This window comes from Mastacembelus armatus, chromosome 16 (genome assembly GCF_900324485.2).
Source record: "Mastacembelus armatus chromosome 16, fMasArm1.2, whole genome shotgun sequence".
In the NCBI taxonomy this organism is placed as follows: Eukaryota; Metazoa; Chordata; class Actinopteri; order Synbranchiformes; family Mastacembelidae; genus Mastacembelus; species Mastacembelus armatus.
Genome location: NC_046648.1, coordinates 15,676,707 through 15,696,779, shown reverse-complemented (window position 1 = coordinate 15,696,779; position 20,073 = coordinate 15,676,707). Strand labels below are relative to the sequence as shown.

Genomic DNA, 20,073 nt, shown 5'->3' with positions numbered 1-20,073 from the left:
AAGATCTTACACATTTTTAATAGAAAATAGAAAAGCAGAACTGTATTTATATAAAAATGGCACAAAACATTGCTGTAAACTTACTGGATTTCACCTTGAGGTTGGAGAAATGTAACGATAGGCATCAGTGATCAGTGATCAGGCAGGATTCCTTCAAAGCCCCAGAGAGAGCGTCTTTGGAATGAACCAGACATGTCTAGGAGGTATTGGCTCTGCATAGGATTCAGGATTCCTCCTGATCTTTCAACATGTGGGTTGTGGCAGAAAAAACAAAGAAGAGAAAGTTTGTTTTTGAACTGAATCTAAAGAAAAGCATGAAATAGAGCCAAACTTGCTGATAAAGTTCATCTTTAGACTTGCAGAAAACTGTTAAAAGAAGCCCTATTGTTCTCCACATTTACTGGCAACATGAAGGGAAGTTTACCTCCACCACCATGCAGGCCTGATGATTAAGCTGGTGGGCAGGAAGGTTTTCTGAATTTGGCTTCAGGTGCCACAGCATGACATCACTGTCTCAGCAAGGTTTTGGCTTCTATGGCTCCGGAAAGATGCTGCAACAGACAGACTCACACACACACACAAATACACTTACATTACATGCTCACCACATACATGAGCATGCAGTACACTGTGTGTTTATATGCAGACTCAGTTGCCCCTTATGTTCAGTACAAGGCCTTGGAGTGAATACAATATTTTATTCAAGGCTCATTGCCTGAATTAACATAAAGACAGACTGCTGTGTTCACATGGTGAAGGGCAAGTTTTCAAGCAACAGCCATAGGGTAGGAGGAGAGCTTCACTCAGGGTGCATCACTGCCATGCAGGCCTGACTGATGATAGGAGTGTGTGTCAATGCAGTGGAATCATCTGTTTTATGTGCACTGTATTGTTTCTGCTTGTGTTCCTTATGTGGCTTTGGGTGTTCTGCAGATGGATGGCTGTAGGGATATCTGGATAGAGGTGGTTTTTCAAATTAACGTTTTTTTTTTGTTTTGTTTTTTTTTACAACTTGTGTGTTTTATCCATAGCTCCAGAAATAATTGGTTGTATTGATTCTAATAGCATGTTACTCATCAAAGTCATTTCTGAGAGCTTCAACATCACTAGGAACAGGTCAAGCAAGGGAACAAGTACAAGCTGTCACATAATCATACAGGCTGTAAACAAACCTGTAATTTAGTCATATCTATTTGGAGGACAAAATGACTATACACTTCAAACTTCCAGCACAGCCTTGCAGCCTGACTTTCTGGTTCACCTTTGGCCTATCATGTTGAGCACACACAGTTTTTCTGCCTGATGAGACATTGTCATTTCTATTTTTCCCAGTTAAACCTATTTTTGAGGATGTTGCTACATTTTGTGACCTCATCAAATACTTTGATGGATACAATGGTATCAAAAAGGCAGTCTCTGTCTCTATGTGTCAGCTCTGTGATAGACCGTCCTGAGTGTATCCCAGCTCTCACCTAATGTCAGCTGAGATTGGCTTTAGTCCACCATGACCCTGAATTGCACTAGGCCATGTAGAGAATAGATAGATGGCTTCGAATAAGAATGGAGTTTTTGGGCATCTGAGGTATTATGATTAAAATTAAAACCTCAGTTTTGTATTACAATTGAAATTATAATATATTTAGTTAAGTACAAGACCTGAGGTCGATCATACAGTGTAGACAGTTAGCCGGGTTTATTGTGTTGCCAGAGGTCCTTACAAACGAACAAAAAAATTGTGTGTGTGTGTGTGTGTGTGTGTGTTTTAGATATAGTTAGAACAAGCCTGTTGCAAAGAGCTTCATATTTACAAGCCTGCTCATGCATAATATTGGTTTCTCGGTAAAACAAACACAATCAGAGAAGGCAGAAATTTTTCTCTTCAGCCTGACTCATTGAGATAAATGAATGCAGGCAGAAAAGCTGCCTACTAGTCCGTGTCGGGAAGACCTTGAATTTGAACACTCATTTGCAGAAGCCTCGGGTGGATAGCTGTTGCATAATTTTTCACTGTTCGATATTTGAGAGTTTCCAAGGGCTCCACAGCCACTTTCCCATCATTGGAGAGCCACAACAAACCCCATCCATGATCTCACCTGTTTCAACATGCTGCAAATTAAAGGTTATAAATAAATCTAAAATGAAAATGTATGTTTAAACCAAATGACTCCAATGACTTCAGTGGATTTCAGTATTCAGACAAAAGATTACAAGTTAGGGGCATTAAGGAGCAGGACTTCTCACCAAAGCTGTGACTGAACAGCTGCACCAAGTGGTCAGCACAGGCTACTGCAGCATGGATTTGTAAGGAACCTCTGGTTAATGAGATCCACATTATCAGAGATTTCACAATTTTATGCTACACACACTTTTACCTGATTTGTTTTGCATACATTAGGTCTGTGAGGATACATGAACATAAAGACTTATGCCTGAATGAAATAAAGTAGCATTCTACTTCCTGATGGTTGGGTTTTAACCTAATGACAGAAGTAAGCTTGATCAGAAATAGTGGCCTGAGATTAATAATGTGTAATTTGAAAAGAAGAATATCTGAGAGCATCACGTCACCCTGAAGTGCAGGACAGTTCTCAGAAAACAAACTTTATTTTGGCCGCGTTGGGTGGTGTCAGTCATATTCCAGTCAAGTCCATAAACCAAATGTTATTTAAGTCTGAATCACTGCCTGGATCCATTTCCACTGGGTGGATGATGTGTCTGTTTCCAAATGGAAGTGATGACGATCTACATTAGATCAGCAGGAGGATGAGAACATGTGTCTATTGTGCAGTATATTAATATTCATTATAAAACAAAAAACTGGAGCCTCTGTGGCCTTGTGGTTGTACTTCATAAAGTTCTATAATGTTGTGAGACTTTAAGAAATTGAAATCAACATCAGTTTTTATACTCAGCACTTGGACAAAGAAGATGTACTAGTGTTTTATATACCCTACTGATTAGGTAAAGCAAAGATGCAGACTATGTATAATAACATAATTTCAAATTAGAAAAAAAGAGGACTTTCTGAATAAAGTGGCCCTCTAACCCCAATGCCGGCCATCTCTGTGTTCTCAAAAACGTTGTGGCAAAATATTTGTAAAAGGCATTAAAACTATTAATCATTAATCACTGATGATTTGCTCTATAAAATGTCACACTGTTGTGAATTGATTTTTTTTACAGACCACTATATCATCTTGTCATTGCTTATACCTTAACCTATTGGGACATTCAGTTAACTGTCACATAAGATGTATGTATTCACAATTTACTTTGAATGGGTGAATTCTCCTGCAAAATTGGACACAGTCAACAGAGAGATGGCTTAAGAAATCATTGGATCTCTTTAAAGTGTAACCCATTTGAATGTTTTTCCTAGTGCTAAAATTGCTTGTTACTGGAGTCTATAGATATGTTTTTTAGTGTTAGATTAAACTTGCATTACATTGCTCCCAGGAGCAAAACACGATTATCTTTCATCAACAAATTTTTGTCTTTCATACTGTACATCTTCTGATGACTATCTCTTCATCTTCTATCGTTCTACTTTACCTCTATCTCCTGACCTCTATCGTTCCATCTTCTCTCTCTCATGTTGGCCTTAGTCAGTGGAGAAAAACTCCACCTGTTTGACAAACACATGTTGCGTAAGATCACAGACAGTGAGGCTGGCAGTGCACTGACACCAGTAGCTGTTTTATCCATCCATCAGCCAGTGCAGGCATTCAGCAGCAGGTACACACTGCTGGCCTGTACCATTGTTATTCAAATGTTGGGCTGGTGATTGAGGCTCTTATCGTTCCTAATCGGAACATGCAAAGGTATTACTGCTGAGGTAGAGCGTCGCCACACCAACTTTGATATGGAAAAATCACATCTGGCAAGCTTCCAAACAACATTATTTACAGAGAACTAAATTTACCAGGTAAAATCTTTCTTGCAACCTTTCCATCTGTTGTTCTGGATTAGCTCCATGCTCATTCTCTTTTTTCACATCCTCAAAGAGAGAGAGTACAGGAAGGGTGAGAGGGGATTAAAAAGTGAGGCAAATAAAGAGCCGAACACACATCTTGTTAAAAGTAAGATCTGTAAGCTTATTATTTTTGTTATCATGATCAATGTTATAACCTCTGTTATGGTTTGTTCAGTTTACAGTTTATTTTCAAGTTCATTTAAAGTCATTCCAGTCGAAGGTAAACATGATTGTAAATTGTTGTTTCCAACACTATTAAATGCTTTTGTTGTTGTTTTGCAATCAATCGGTCACACAATCACTCAAACACAAGGAGCAGAAACAAAGAGACAGTTGCTCAATGATTCTGTCACTCATTCACACACACAGACACACACACGCATACACACACACACACACACACACTTTTACACTAGTACACACATAGATGGACAGCATCTCATGCTAAAGCTTCAGCACACAACCATGGAGTAATTCAAAGGAATGATATTGTGATTCTTACTGCTTCGGAAACACACACACACTTCCTTGCTCTCGTGTCTAAGTTCTTAAGTGCAACTTTTCGAAGAGTGATTTGCCCTCTGGCACAGTTCTTTTGCCCCTCCCACTCCACTCCACACCAGAACCTGAACCTTTCTTTCTTCACCCCTCCCACCAAGAGCCATATATATACCTGGGCTGGTTCACACACTTGACAAATACGTTTATCTCAGTGATGCTCCAAAGCTGGAGGATCCTTGTTTGTTTCCACAGAAAGCTGCTCTTGTTAATAAATCCCTATGAATATTTGACTTTGCTTTATTGTCCTGATGCATAGAAATAATGGTTTAAAATTTGTGGACAGAATAATCTGGTTTATGGACGTAGCTGTTAGATAAGAATATTGCATATTCATTAACTTGCAATGCAATGAACAACTCAAGATTTAATAAAGCATCTCAAAGCTGAGAGGTTGTGATAAGGTTAAAGGACAAAGAAATCAGATATATACACACAATCTAGTTTATTCTTTTGTGTTTAAATCACTGTAAATTTTGATCTGTTCAGGACTCTAAAAGGTTTTCTAAAACAACAATTTGCAAAGGACAGGTCACAGCCTGTACCAGACACTGGCTGCTGTCTAGATGCAGCTTAGTTTTAATGGGGTTCAGCAGCAAATAATCATGCCCCTATACAAGTAGGACAGCAGATCAAAAAAAAAAAAAAAAAAAAAAAGCAAAAATTGGTAAAGCAGAAAGATTCTCATTTATATCACAGGTTTTAGTCAAACTTTCAAAGGTCAAGCCCAGTCTGAAGTAGCGCTGCTTAGACTATGAGGGTTATTTTCTCAGACTTTAAAAAGCTCCCTCCAGAGCATCATTAGACATGTCCCAACAGCTTTCCCAGCCTTGTTATTTCATTAGTGGAGTGTTCCTTTAAGGGGACAGGCTATTAACCCCAAAGGGTCTGGAAACCAAACCTTCCAAACTTCATACTTATCAAGATAATTTAATATTTTAGTTGAACAGTAAATTGGCTAAGAGACTCACAGAGTGCAGCCCAAGTTTACATATGGCTTATCCCACCCACTTTTCCAATTATTAAGCCCATTAAACTCAACAAAATAATAACTATTAAAAAAACAGCCACAAAGATACTGATCTTCAACTTTGTAAAAAAGCTTACATCACATATCACTTCAGCAGATTTCAATATGTTGAAATTCCGTCAGCTTTGACATTTGCACATGTACTTGAGTGTCTCACAGGTGAGCCACCGTGTGACCTGGTCAGCCAACGGTTAGCTCGCAGTCCATCATCATCGTCATTATAATCATCACTGCCATCACTGTTATCAGCTACTACGGTAAGCCACACCCTACTAGAGTCCATCATTGGCAGGGTAGGGTAACCATGGTGAATAAGGTACTAGTTGTTATGGAAACGCTATTCTGAAGCAATGGTCTGGTACAACCTTCCCACCAAAGCACTTGGTTTCTACGTATTACTTGGTGCTTCAGTTGTGTTTTCATATTTTTTTCATTTTGCATTTTTTTAAGATGTACAGTATGTGGATGGATTTTCAGGCTGTTAGTACCATTTAAAATGTTCTCATTCGCTCTCAGACACACGTGTGGCACTGTCAGACGTATGTTCTCTCTCGCTCACACACAGACACACATACAATAAACAGAAAACCGTTTGCATGTGGCATCTGACAAATGGGTTTACAGAGATGATATTGGTTGAGCAGGCTGCTACACCAACATGGACCAGTGCAGCGCTTTCTATTGTCTGGGACTGGACTTGTTCATAGATGCTTATGTGAGTGACTGTCCTCCCTCCTTAGTGCCTCCTCTCCGCTCCTCTTCCTCGGCCTGCAGTTGGTTGAGAGGAGGGCAGTATTGCTGTGTGGATCCATGGCTGAGCTGTAGCAATTGTGTGCTTTGTTAACCTCGGAGATAAGAGAGGACCAACCGAGGACTTCGATGACAGGAGAGAAAAGTAACAGCAACGTGTAACATCAATAAATCCTTGCAGTTTCTGTGTCAATGGCACATCTAAATTCCTTATCCTTTTTCCTCCACAAATTGTGTAAGCAAATGTTTAAATGCTCTGTATTTCCCCCCCGACCCTTTCAGTCCTGTTGCCTACTTTACAGATGTGCTGGAGACTAATGGTGAACACAGGATGACGCAGCAGAGTGGAGATGGCAACTAAAACACTGGCGTCTGGAGTCCCAGGGTGTGTTTGTGTACGAACTATCAGCTACTTAGACTAGTCTCCTACACAGGACCAGCACAGTTCACCAGCTCGCTCCTTTTTTTTTTTTTTCCTCCGTCGACTGGGACAAGTCCCCTGCATCAAGAACAACAACAATAACAACAAAAAAAGGCATTTTCAGTTCAGTTTTACTGAAATCTATTTGATTCAGTTCATCTGAGTTCAGTTTAAGTCTTGTTGCAAGAAACTATGGCAACTAGCCCTAAGGAAGTGTTTCAGCCAATAAGATCCAAGGGAAAGTCTTCAAATGGTTTTCAATTGGGTGAGTGGATTTGATGCTTTTTCTTCTTTTTTATTAGGATTTAAGCCTCGCCACATCTCCTGTCAGATAAATGGTTTGTGTGGTGTGCGTGATTCAACAAGCTCAACCTGTGGCCTGTTCAGACACACACACAAACACATGCAGACACATACAAATACACACACTCATTCTACCACACCTGCATCTGTGTACACAGGCTGACTTTAATGCAATATATGGTTCAGTCTATGTCACCAAGTGCCCAAAGGTCGTTCACCTCCACCAAAACCGCACTCACAAACACACAGCTGTACAAACATACACACACACATTCGCACCATGATGCTTGAAAACTCTCAAAGTCTTGCTCCTCTTGCCTTCTGCTCTATTTGTGGTATCTTAACTCTCCTCTCCTCTGTTCTCCTTCTGACTCCCCCCCTCCACTCTCCCACCCGCTGTTACTGTACACCCTCCCAAGGCTAGTTGGCATGGTGATGCTGATGGGATGGCCGTTGCTAGGAGATGAAGAGTGCAGCCAGAAGGAGCATCGTCACGGTGAGGAGAAGGCGATCCCTGGATGGGCTGCTTCCGCTGACGCTCTTCTCCAGCTTGGGAACAAAAGGGTTAAATTCATCTGGAAAAATAAGCAGAGAGAGAGAGAGACAGCATAGACAGTGAGGGAGAGTGATTCTTCTAATCATACTTTTCTACACTTGAAAACCTTGAAAGGAAAATTTAAAAGATATTTTTATCTGAGCTTCTAATTGTGCTATAATCTGGTTACACAGCACGACTGTTACTAAGACATGACCAAATTTTGTAATGAAGCAGTCTGACAGAACAAAAGGCAGCCATCAGCACACACTGTCTCACTCCCACTGAAACATGGTTAGTCTGCAACAAAGACAACAGAACAGCAGTGGCACAGCAGACTGCAGCTGTTATCAGAGAGCTTCATTGTTCTAATAAAGTGAGACATTCCCAATCACTCACACTAACTCACGTATTTGAACACATAACCCAGCCTCCCGCCATCCCCAAACTGCATCTATGTACACCTGGCGAGATCCTAAAAATAGTTTGCGGTCCACACGTTGAGCATTGATGTCTAGTTAATGTACAATAACAAAAGCCACCAGACAGTTTGCGGCATGCCTATACTTATGAGACACGTGTGGCTAGACGCACCCTCTGTAGTCACTTGATTAATGAGACTGGAGACTAGACTGAACTAGACTCTGTCTGTAAATAAGTTGGTTGATACTGATGAGGAACTATTGTCTTTATCGTCTGATGGCATCAAAGTAAAGTCGGCACATTCTCAGAGTTTCCACTCGGCATTTCCCAGAATATTTCCAGCCGCTCTCTGGGTCAGACAGCAGAGTAATGACTGGCTGACACATGGTTTTAGAGATGGCCTCCTATGGTATGCTCTGCTGGCTGATCTAATGAGGTCTATGCAGCTGTGGAGCTCAGGTTAAATGCTTTGACCGCACTGTAACTGAGCATGCAGCTGAGGGGTCAGGACAATGTGTTACTTTGGCGCTGACTGATAGAGGAATGTGGTTTTGAAGACACAAACAGCAGACTGTGGAGCATCTCGCAAAACTGGTTCCAAAGTGGCTCTACTAATCGCCTCATCACCCCCCACCACCACCACATACACAAATACACACACACACACACACACACCCGCTGTCTCTCACTGTCACAGATAAAAACATAATTAGTAGCGCACATTTTTGGTGAAAAGTTTGTGCAATGAGGCATATCATGTACATCATTACTTGACAAGTTCCCAAGCCAAACATCAGGTCCCACAATGAACCTTTTCGAAGCACAAAGGCAGGCAACATCTGCCTTATAATTAGGAAGCTCTGACACCTATATATAAAAAAATATAATTTATATGCAGAATATTGACTGTAGGAGGGTAACATCTCAGCTGTTTTTTAATGTACATAGTGTCACCTGAAAAACACCTCTGTACACTGCTATCCAGTCCTGTAACACATAAAAAATATAAAAATTTAATTATTCGCTTTAATTGTCAACACAGAGGTGTTGTGTTCAAATATGTGGCAATCAAGACATTTTCAGTTCACAGTGTTTGTGTATGTAATTTTAATTAAACCCTCCAGCAGTATGGCTGAAAGGAAACAAACAGGAGCACTAAAAGTAAATTTTGGAGGGTAAAATTGATGAGAATATGTTGATACTGTGGTCCATTCTTTTAGTTCTATGACATAAAATATTGCATGTTCCTATCATAGTAGTGAGGCAACTTATGGAAAGAGATTTATCTATTAACAGTAGGAAATTTAAAATGTATTTAAAAAAACAGATAGAAACTTCCACTAATTAGAAATTTAACAGCCTCTATTAGCATGTGGTATTAAACTAGCACACATAATGCATATATTAGTATGTAATCTGCATTAGTGGTCATAATACAAGACAAAATACATTTAACAATATATATAATTTACAGACCTTTGTATGAGAAATACTGAAGTGAAACTAAAATTTAAAACATATAACACAACAGTTTCTACAAAAACAGAGACGATATTCAGTCATTTTGCAACTGTGCTCTGCCCCCTGATATCCAGCCTTATGTTGCTGGCGAAGCACCCCAAACACACTGTCACTTAAACGACTGGTAATTGCTACAATAAACCCCATTAAAGAAAAAGCTTCTGATTTCTCCTCTAATGGCCGGTCCTGGTCGTCAAATGCAGTAACCTGAGCCAACAGCGTTGGTAAATGAGTATCCTCCCACTGAAAGCCATCAGTAATCACATGGCTGCACAGGGAGCTGCTAGCACCATTCCATCTGTGTTGTAAATGAGATCTAAATGAAATCTAATACTAGAGGCTGCATTCAGAAGGGAACCACTGTTGAGCTGTAGACACTGATTGAAAGGGGCAGCACCCAGGAAATAAACTGTGAGCTGTGAAGTGAGAGGAGAGAGAGCGAGAGAGAGACAGAGAGAGAGAGAGAGATGGGTGGTTTACAATATGAGCCTGCAACATTCAGCTTAGTTAAACATTTTCAGACAGGGTAATCAGGCAGATTTGAACTGAGCAGTTTGTGTGTTGCCCTGTGTTTGCGTGAATGTGATGATGTGAACTTTGAATAACAGTGATTAAAACTGTGATGTGATGAGTCTAATTGGCAGTCAGGAGGGCTGAGGATGAGGGAGTGGGAACAGGAAGATGTATTGCTTCTTGGTTTTCAGTTCACATTTCACGCATCCCTGATGATTTCCATACTTTCTCTCGTACCACTTAAGTTGTCCTCTTAATTTAATTAGCAACACAGCACTACAGGTGAAAATGACCCACCAGAACTTGTGCCATACTATTGTTTCAGCCATTCACTAAATATCAACAATATTTTCATGTACTCTGCATCTGTTCATTTCCACTTGGTACAACTATTCTTCTGTGGAAATAATTGCTGCTTTTCTTATATTTGTCCAAAGTGTAATTAGACATGTACTGTATGTGATTTGGGTCCATTTATGTATTTTATGTTGACATCCTTTGCATTTACTATGTGTTTACTGGGAGGGAAGGAAGGAGTCCAAGTGCTGATAATATGTGATGAGAATATATATGTATGTATTCTTAGTGAACAGGGTCAAACAAAAGTATGGGTGAACTGCCTGCAATCTGTACTCACCATAAGGTAAAAAAAAAAAATCATGAACAAACACAATATAATTTTGGAATATAATTTTTTCTCTTTTTTATATAGATTACACCACTGTGACTGCATTAATATATATCATAAAACCCTAAGATTAATACTGTTTTCAAAAAAAGATGTTAAAAGCGGGAAAAACTCAATTTCACACATCAAAAGGTGAATAAACCGGGTTTTAGTGGCTTTCCCCTCCACTGCATTCCTACTTGTGCTCTGGGAGGAAAAACGGAGGATGGAAATTAAAAGGCAGGAGGATGAGGAGGGCATGGAGAAAAGAGATGGAGTGAGAGAAGGAGATGAAAGGATGATGAAGGGAGGAAAAAGAAGTGAGGCAGACATATCTCAACAAACTCATATGACCTGCAGCCATTTGCCGCAGCCAGTGATGAGTTTTCTTATGACAGTTATGAGAACAGACTGATTTATTACGCAAGTGCAGTAGTGCACTCATGCAAGCGTGCGTGTACATACACAGATTAACAACAACACAGCACCACATTTTACAGGTTACCTTGGAAAAGTTAGACAGGATGATGATCGATACCCACATGCCAGGTTGTGTAATGTATGGCATGGTATGTTATTGTGCTGCTGCACTGTTGCTGCTGGAACAACCACATGATGATCATCTGAGAGATTATCCTAAAATCTGTCACTTATTGATTTACTGTTCAGCTTCCCCCTTAAATCACTAAATTTCACAAAATTTCATTGCTAACAGATTCAGCATGATTCACCTGATTCCCATGATGTACCAGTCGTGTAATCCTGACAAAAGTAATAAAAGGAGCAAGGGGGAGCACTTGCCAAGATCTAGAAGTTAACTACAAGAAGTCAGATCCAGGCTGTTCTTTTCTGAATGGATGTTTATGGGGTGCTTTTTGGTAAATAATCATGAAACTCTGTGTTCTTTGCTTATCCGGGTGAAAACATCAAGTGTGAAATGAATATGCATGTAGTTGTTTAGCAGGATCAGCAGCTTGCCAAGCCAGCTGGTGCTGTGAAGTTAACTGTGCTGAAGGTTTCCTTCGGAAATGGCACATTTTACTTTCGTTGGCCACTTTTGATGCTGCACAACTGAAGAACTGGTCACTCTGAAATCAGATATTATTGATCAATCTCCTGTCAGCATCAAGGGTATGGATAGCGATACTCTACATTTTTGTTATTGTTGACAAATCTTATTCAATGACAAGGCTCTGATTTCCTCTGGGGATGGAGGAACAAGTCTCCCTTGCTTTTTTACACCCAACCCCCAAGTCTCATTGGTAGAGTGACTTGTAACACATTGTCTCTCCTCAGCGCCCTTGTATTGTCCAGCTGTCATAATCCAAATGAAAGATGACTTGAGTCAATAAAACATGTTGATTAAAAAATGCTGTTGTTCATTTACTTGGCCATATCACTATGTGTTCACAGAGCAGCAGCAAGTATCTAGTGTTATTCTAAGTGGGCATTAAAGAACCGTGTTCTGATATTTGATTAGAGATGCAAATAAAAATCTGTATTATTCAGGTCTGATTCCATGAATATCATTTTTAGTTTTAAATACTGAAATTTCAAATGATTTTGTTAATCAGCCATTATTATGATAACAGTTTTACTAAAGTGTTGTTTACCAAGTTAATCTGAAACAATCTGTCCCTGTAACAAGTATTACCTTGTGCAGCCAACACCTCATTTCACCTCATTTCACCTTATTTCACCTAATTTCAATGTGTCCACTCTGCTCTCTAAAAACAACCAATGTGGCTGTGTTTATGAATCCATGCAAACCAGTCAGATCTGTTACACATTTACCAAAACTGTAAGCTGGTATGTGTGTATCTGACTCACCAATATCGTCAATTTTTAGGCCTGGTCTAAGTGTGTAGTCTGGTTCTGTAGGCTCTGGCTCATCATCCACGTCTGAGGCTGAAACACAGAGAGAGAGGGAAGAAACTGAGTGAAACAGAAAAAGAGAGAGGTGGAGAGCGAGGGAGCAGGGGTTAAACCACTGCTCCAACCTGAAGGATTTTAATTACATCCAACTTGACATCCTGAGAGAAACATGCAAGAGAGCAGCAAGGCAAGGGTGTAGGGGTTAAAAAGAAAAATCACCCGAAGCAGACAGACTGACAAGCCATAACATCACCAGCAGCCCTTAGAGAGAAAGAGAGAGAGAATGAGTAAGCAAGTGAGGGGGGGTAAGGTGAGGGGGAGACAGATCAAACTGAAGGGAGACTGTAGAAGTGGAGGGGGAGGTGGCGGGGGTGGCAGGTGAGGGGGTTTAATATTACAAGGCTGTGGAAGTTAAAAGGACCGGACAGGCCAGGGATCAAAGTCGTAAGTTGTGTGTGTGTGTGTGTGTTGGTGAGCGAGAGAGAGTTGAGAGATTGAGGGACGGCAGGAGAGAGAGGTTAACACTACATATACATAGCCACCCACTGACTGCATACAGCAATAAATGGATTCTGACAGGGAGCGAGGGAGGAGTGGTGGAGGAGAAGGGAAGGATAGGAGAAGATGCTGAGGAGGGCCTTCAAAGCTGGAGCTGATCCTTTCTGCTGGTTTGGAGGGAGAGCAGGGAAGAGAAAGAAAAGCGAGGCAGAGAGAGAAGGAAAGAAAAAAGGAGCAATGGGGCTTCTGTGCTGTGAGTGAAAATGCTGCAGGGGAAACTCAGCAGGAGTATTAATAGCTCTGCCTGTTTTAGACTGTATTTAGATTGTGTATGCATCTGTATGCACCCAGTGTGGGTCTGTATGAAATAAGTGCGTGCGTCTGTGTGTGGGTCCGTGGAGAGCGTCATCTACCAGATGAGTAGAGTGGCCAGGTGGGTGCACGTGCAGTCTGCAAACCTGTACTGCATTACAGGTCACACATGCAAGAGAAGTGAGAGACTCACCTGTGGAGCAGCAGACATACACTCGTAGTCTCAGACAGCTGCGGCCGTGGTGATGTGTGGGCGTGGCTGTAAAACAAAACGTGACCACATCATGCTATTTTGTATTTATGTGTGTATATTGCTTTCAATTAGAGTTTTTCCTGAACACAAAGTCAAGTTTTTCTGCTTAAATTGTGATGCATTTATGGCTTGGATATCAGTCAGGAGCGACTGTTCCACAGTTGATATAAAATGTTAAACATTATGCAAAACTGAAACACAATAGCACAAGTCTATGGTAAGTTTTGAGTGTGCGTCTCGACACAGTGAGGAGGAATCAGCCAATATCTTAAATGTAGGCATCAGTCTGTATGGCGGAAAGGAGAAGTGGTACTGTTGCATCATTACACAGCAGTTCTATTTATTACGGATGTATTAGAGCACATGGAATAAGTTACTGTTATACAGCTACTGTTCTTCATTTACAACCATATTTACTAACAATAATGAGTCTGTATTGTATCGCTGTTGACAGAAATGAAGAAGCAAACAGTCAGTTCTAGTAGCCCTATCCTGTAACCATAATGACAGGTAGTACTATATCTAAAGCAATTTCCTTATACTGCGATGCTTGTGTTGCAGTTGTGAATGTAACATTAGATCAGATTAAACGTGTTGGATATATCTAAGAAGTAAAACACGTAAGTCTAACCATTTTCTCCCTGCAGGCTTTTCTTGTTCCCTGTGGTCTTACCAGTAAAAAAGAAATGAAAAAATAAAGTAGGAATGCAGTAAAAAAAAAAAAAATTCCTTATAGAAAACATTTTGACATTTCACAGTAGGAAATGGGTTAAAAGGTTATATAATAAAATTAATGATATCTGAATTTCATTTAGCAGCTTCAGTTTCAGGGTCCTGGTATTGTTCACGCTGACTCACTGTCACACCATCATGACTTACCAGGACATTTAAATAGAACTCAGCCATTGTTAATAATATTTGTCACATCTGTGTTTTTACTATAGTGACAATTCGAAATGTCGATGGTGTTAAAAACACCTATCAAATCTATGCAGGATATTAAAAACATACATTCATACACTTTTCCTCAATGTTCAGATGTCTTTAATGTAAAAAATAATAAAACATACTCCACAAAACATTAAAGATTTAACATATTCTGATATGTCTCTTTGATTTGACAATTCAAAGGTATTGTTGAGGTGAGAACCAAACAAGCAAGGAGACGTCTCTTTGTAGTGAAGCACTGTAGCTTTTGGATTGTGGTGCTGTAGAGCAAGACGGCTTTCTATAGGTGTCGCCCATCCAGTAACGTGCTTATTATACGGCTGTGTTATGCATGAGACATTTATCTTTTGCCTAAAATATTTTTTTAATTGTTTTATGACAAGCTAAAATTTCATTATTTATACAGCGTCATATTGTAGTTGTGTGTTAATTTGATTAGCAATCAACAAAATGGATGAGCCTGCTTGACTGCAGAGTGATATGATTAAATGTGAAACAGCAATTTATCATCCTGAAATTACCTGAGGACAGACTTTGGCTAATGTTGACGGAGCATTCATCAAATCCATGTAACAATCCAAAATTAAAAAGTCTAAAAATATAAGGGGTGTTGACAAATAACTGTACTACTCACGCTGATGTCCTGCAAGAATGGCAAGATTTTAGGAACATAAAAATTTTCATGGTACTGCACTGGTCACTGGTTTGATTCCACTCACAGATGTAGTAGTACTCCTGTCCACCGCGAAACTCGTAGCCCAGTGAGAAGGCGCTGTAGCGCTGGAACTTCTCTGAAAACTTGATGGGCGCGTGGGGGGCATGAGGCCGGTTACACTCCCATCTCTTGAAGCCCAGCAGAGGGTCACAGCTCCTATAACCACGGTAACTGACCATGTAGAGGATGTATTGCTCGCCAGTGCCCACCATACGCTGGCTGTCATTGTAATGAGGGCAGTAGATGTCCAGGTAATCGTTGACGTTCACCTGCATTGTGTAGCCTTCCATGCGCAGACTAGAAAAACAGAAAACACAGAGACTTAGAATTATAATAATTACATGGTTATCTGATGCACACATACCGCTCTTATTTCTCCTCTGCAACATGACTCAAAGGTGTTTCATGATGACATTCAAAGTTCTTACAGTTTTGTCAATTTTACAGACAATTTCAAAGTAGTCAACACATCATAATCAAATATGTTCTATTAGTTCCACTTACTGAAATAAAATATGTTTGCAATCAAATGTTTTGCAGAATTTCAGGAAGAGCAGTTTTTGTCTGACAGTTATACTTTGATATTGTGACTGAACTTTGAATATAAATGTATTTGTTAACATAGTGCTCAATACAATTATTAGGGTATACAGTATGTTATTAATATAAGTGCAAGTCATGTATTGAATGCAGCTCACAGTACTTAAACAAAATACATAACACAAACTTTTTTAATGTGCAAAACATAATGTTGAAATGTAGTAGTAGTATTCTTTTTTACTGCGTATCTAATGACAATACAAAACTTAGCAGTAATGAATAGAAATTCTTAGTACGACAAATACATTACAATATTTTTCATTAAATTAGTGGTAATAATATTCAAATATGCTCATAAAACAGCACACTCACTGACACATTTAATGTAGCTGCACTTTTGAGTTGTATTTGGCATGGTTGGCATAAAGTCCTGCATTTAGCATGAGTGCTGTTAACTGGCTCTAATTCCCAAGTATGTGTAACTTTTTTTAGATATAATGTTCATACAGGGGTCAAAAAATTTTTTAAGAGTTATCGAGTTATTAATAACACAAAGCAGGTGTGTGTATGTGTGTATTTGTGACTACATGTCAGAGAATGCAGAGCTGGCTCTTCAGCATGGACTCTGGGCCCCAGGGCCACAGCTCCTTCTCCTCAGTACAGCGTTGTCCCTTAACCCCAGTGCTCGTACATCAACCTGAGCGCAACGTTGTGCTCATGTCAGCCGTCAACGTCCTACCCACACCCCCCCCACCCCAACCTCATATATCAGCATCAACCCCAAAAAAGACTCTGCTTGACAGGAAGATAAGGTCTGATTCTGTGTTTGGGAGTGCATGTGTGTGTGTAGTTTGTGTGACATAGTGAAACAGATTCTTTCCTGACATCCCCAAGCTCTCTATTTTTCCCCATCATAGACACAGGCCCATATCTGTGTGACAAAGACAGGCAGCAGTTGTAAATCATGCACACGCCGATGAGCATGTGCACACACACCCACACAAACACACATGCTCTAATGCGCTAGTGGTGACACCATAAAATCACAAGGGGGCAGCAGTGTCATCCCGTGACGCTTCCTCTCTCCCTCTGCCAGTTCTAGGTCATGTCTCCAGGGAGATTAATATTCAATTATTAAATGAAGATCGAAACACTGTTCCCAATGTCTCTCTCCCTCCATGACTTCTTACAGCGCTCTTCAAATCCTTCCTGAATTTGTCTTTCTCTCCCTGCTCTCCATTTCTCTCATCTCTTTCTTCCAGACAAACATGAACGGAAGATTAATTGTTTAACATTCATCCTTTGCTCTGTCTTCCTCCTCCTCTCCTCTCACTTTCTCTTATTACATCATTTACTAGCCTGCAGAGGAGATTTACTTAGTGGCAGAAAAAAAGCATAAAATACTTCAAGGGAGCTATATTTTGTAGTGTAGGCAAGAAAATAAATAAATAAGAAATAAAATAAAAAATAAAAGAGAGAGTGAGAGAGAAAGGACACCAGTGAGGGATGAGTTTGGTTATACGAGGGAGGCGTGAATGCAAATTAAGTAAAAGAGCATTAAGAGCCAGAATGGAGCAGATGGACAAAAAAAGGTTTTATGCTACCAAAGAAAAGCAAGTTCTCCTAGATGAAGGGATAATGGGAGAAAAGAAAAAGAGAAAAATGAGGAGGGCAGTCCTGAGCATCTTGAGTAATCTGAAAGCAAATCACTTCTCTAAGATAAAAGCTGGCTTTAGGATTCCTGTGTGTGTGTGTGTGTGTGTGTGTGTGCATCCACTTTGGTTAGTGTGTGTGAACATGTATTTCTACGTGTGGCATCAAGTCACCTTACTCTGCCAACCTTTTTATGTTTGATAACATGAGATTTTGAAGGGGGTGTGTCTCAGACATAAATTTGCAAATATAAACAACAAAAAGAAGGATTATACAGAAAGCATCCATGGAGCAAATCAGGTGAATCCTTGAATGTAGTAGATCACAAAACCAGGCATTTTACAGTGATTAAAAGTAAGATGTTTAATTATAGCTCTGCAGATTCATATGTGACGATTTTATATTAACAAGGAGCTAAGTTTTAGTTTCAGAGTTAAAAGTGTCAAAGCAAAGAAGGGAGAAATAAAATGAAATCTCAGGTGTTTCTCAGGACCTGCATTGCAGCAGGTTTATTATTTTTGGAACAGTGGTGACAGTGCTGCCAGTTATGTGACATCTTTTTGCCATAAACATGTAAAGAAAAATCTGACTACAGACTGTGGCTCTGCTAATGAGGTTTGTATTACAAGTCATGATTTTCATTTATGCCAAAGTTTGTGTTTTCTACCATAACACATCAAATTCAGTGTGAGTATCCAGGAAAAACAGAAAAGTCATTACAACAACTGGCCTTCAACTACAACTGATTTGTACTTACTTTCTGAAACTTACATGTACAATAACTGTATGCACCTGATACACTTCAGACACTTGATACACAACAGTTAAAAAAGATGTGTAGTTAAACTTTCCTATTGAGTAGATGGATTGAAAAATGATCCTGACAAGTTCCACTTAGTGAAATACAGATTCAAAGCAAAAAATAGCAGTGGAATTAAATTGGTAGTGAGTACAATTCCCCGGTCTGGGTTTTGGTATAAGTTACAGCTAAAAAAGGTAGAAGTAAAAGTGAGACACAGAGGTAAAGAGTCACCTCAGTTGTCATCTTTTAGGATGTGATTTTTATTTTATTTTTTATTTTACTGTGTGAAAGCATTGTGTGGTAAAATATGAGTTCCTGCTTTTTTCATCAAGTTTTATAAAATTTCAATTCAATAAAGGCCAATTTGAAAACAGCACACAGTCACAAAACGTACAAGAAAATTCTTTAAACCTAGAAAGAACTAAACTCAGATCAATAATATATACTGTGAATATTTATAATATATACGATTTATTGCACAGGCATTATATTGCATTTAATTTCTGGCTAAGCAGTATAGACATATGATTTTACACTGCATATTGTATGTGCTGATGTGTACAGACTATTAAATGAATCTACTGTAGGATAACGTTAAACGGAAAAGTTCACATTTGACTGAAATCCCCACTGTGCACTCTGACTTAACTTTAGGTTTTTATGTTTATCATTTAAGTAAAGCAGTTGAATATAAACTGTCTGCTGGGAATGTGCCATTTTTTCTTTGTGTAAATTGGATGTTACAACTTCATACCATCGCGATCATATATTATTATTTGAGTCTGCTATAAAACGGAAGAAAAACACAATACCGATTTTAATTTTAAAAAGTGGTTTCCAAAGAGTAGTGAGTGAAAATCCATTCTTACTGGGAAGATCATTTTATCCCAAAATTGAGGCTTATTTATCCCCCCTGTGATATTTGAGTTTATTGGATAGTAATTCCTGCTGAAAACCTGAAGACATACACAGAGCTACAGAAAGAGGTGGAATAGCTTATGATGTGTCATGATGTGTTGCTTTCCTTTGCTCTCTCAAACTGAGAGATGGAACGGGATGTTTCAGCAGCTTCCAAGAGCAAAAGAACACTTATATACAGCTCCACTAAGAGAAATGGAGCAATGGAAGGATGGAGAGAAAGAGGGGTCGTTTTATAAGATGAGACGAGGGGTAGTTGGGGTTAAAAGCTGCAGAGTCTGGCCACCAGGGAGCGGAGGGTGATAACAGGAGGGAACGAGAAGGAGCAACAGCTAAGAGCAAGATCAAAGTGGGCCTGGATCAATGTCACTACTGTAAAATCACATCAGAGAGGGGGGGGGGGGGGGGGGGGGGGGGCAAGGGAGAGAGAGAGAGACACAGAGAGTACAGTATGTTGCCTATATAAATCTGGCGTAGGCAACATAATGCCACAAAGTTACCCCCTGCCTGACTATTATCCGCCTGGCCTGTTGGAGCACCGCACATCAATAAAACACTTTGACAGTAAGAGCAATCATTCCTTTTTATAACAAGGGCTTGGAGGACCGGCTTACTGCTGCTGTTCTCTGTTCGTAAGATGGTAGATTGTGTAAGCAAGGGGAGCACTAAGGGACACTCGAACCCCAAAGATTTAAGCCAGTGAGTGTAGGTTTCTTCGTCAGGCGTGACAAATTCCTTCCATAGTATTACACTGACTACATACTGTGTTTCATACTGCGAGAAGAGAATATGGATTGTACATCGTTCCTCAGACACCAAACTCATTCATGCATGCCCCGCAGATAATTAACTCTTTATTATTTAC

The 20,073-nt window shown here is 39.7% G+C and overlaps 1 protein-coding gene across 4 annotated transcripts in view; it reads right to left on the bottom strand.

Annotated features, from left to right (window-relative positions):
• Positions 1-5,185: 5,185 nt before the first annotated feature.
• The window catches only part of efna3b (ephrin-A3b), a 54,918-nt gene continuing 40,030 nt past the window's right edge, over positions 5,186-20,073 (bottom strand). For 2 of the 4 annotated variants that reach the window (XM_026316521.1, XM_026316522.1), the window contains 4 exons: positions 15,300-15,592; positions 13,573-13,638; positions 12,525-12,602; positions 5,186-7,610 (listed from right to left, as the gene is read on the bottom strand). In XM_026316521.1, coding sequence (XP_026172306.1) covers positions 7,492-7,610; positions 12,525-12,602; positions 13,573-13,638; positions 15,300-15,592 — 556 coding nt within the window. In that variant the 3' untranslated portion in view covers positions 5,186-7,491. Of the gene's footprint in view, positions 7,611-9,259; positions 9,931-12,524; positions 12,603-13,572; positions 13,639-15,299; positions 15,593-20,073 lie in introns of those variants that run through there. The other 2 variants (XM_026316523.1, XM_026316524.1) reach the window with 2 other exon arrangements.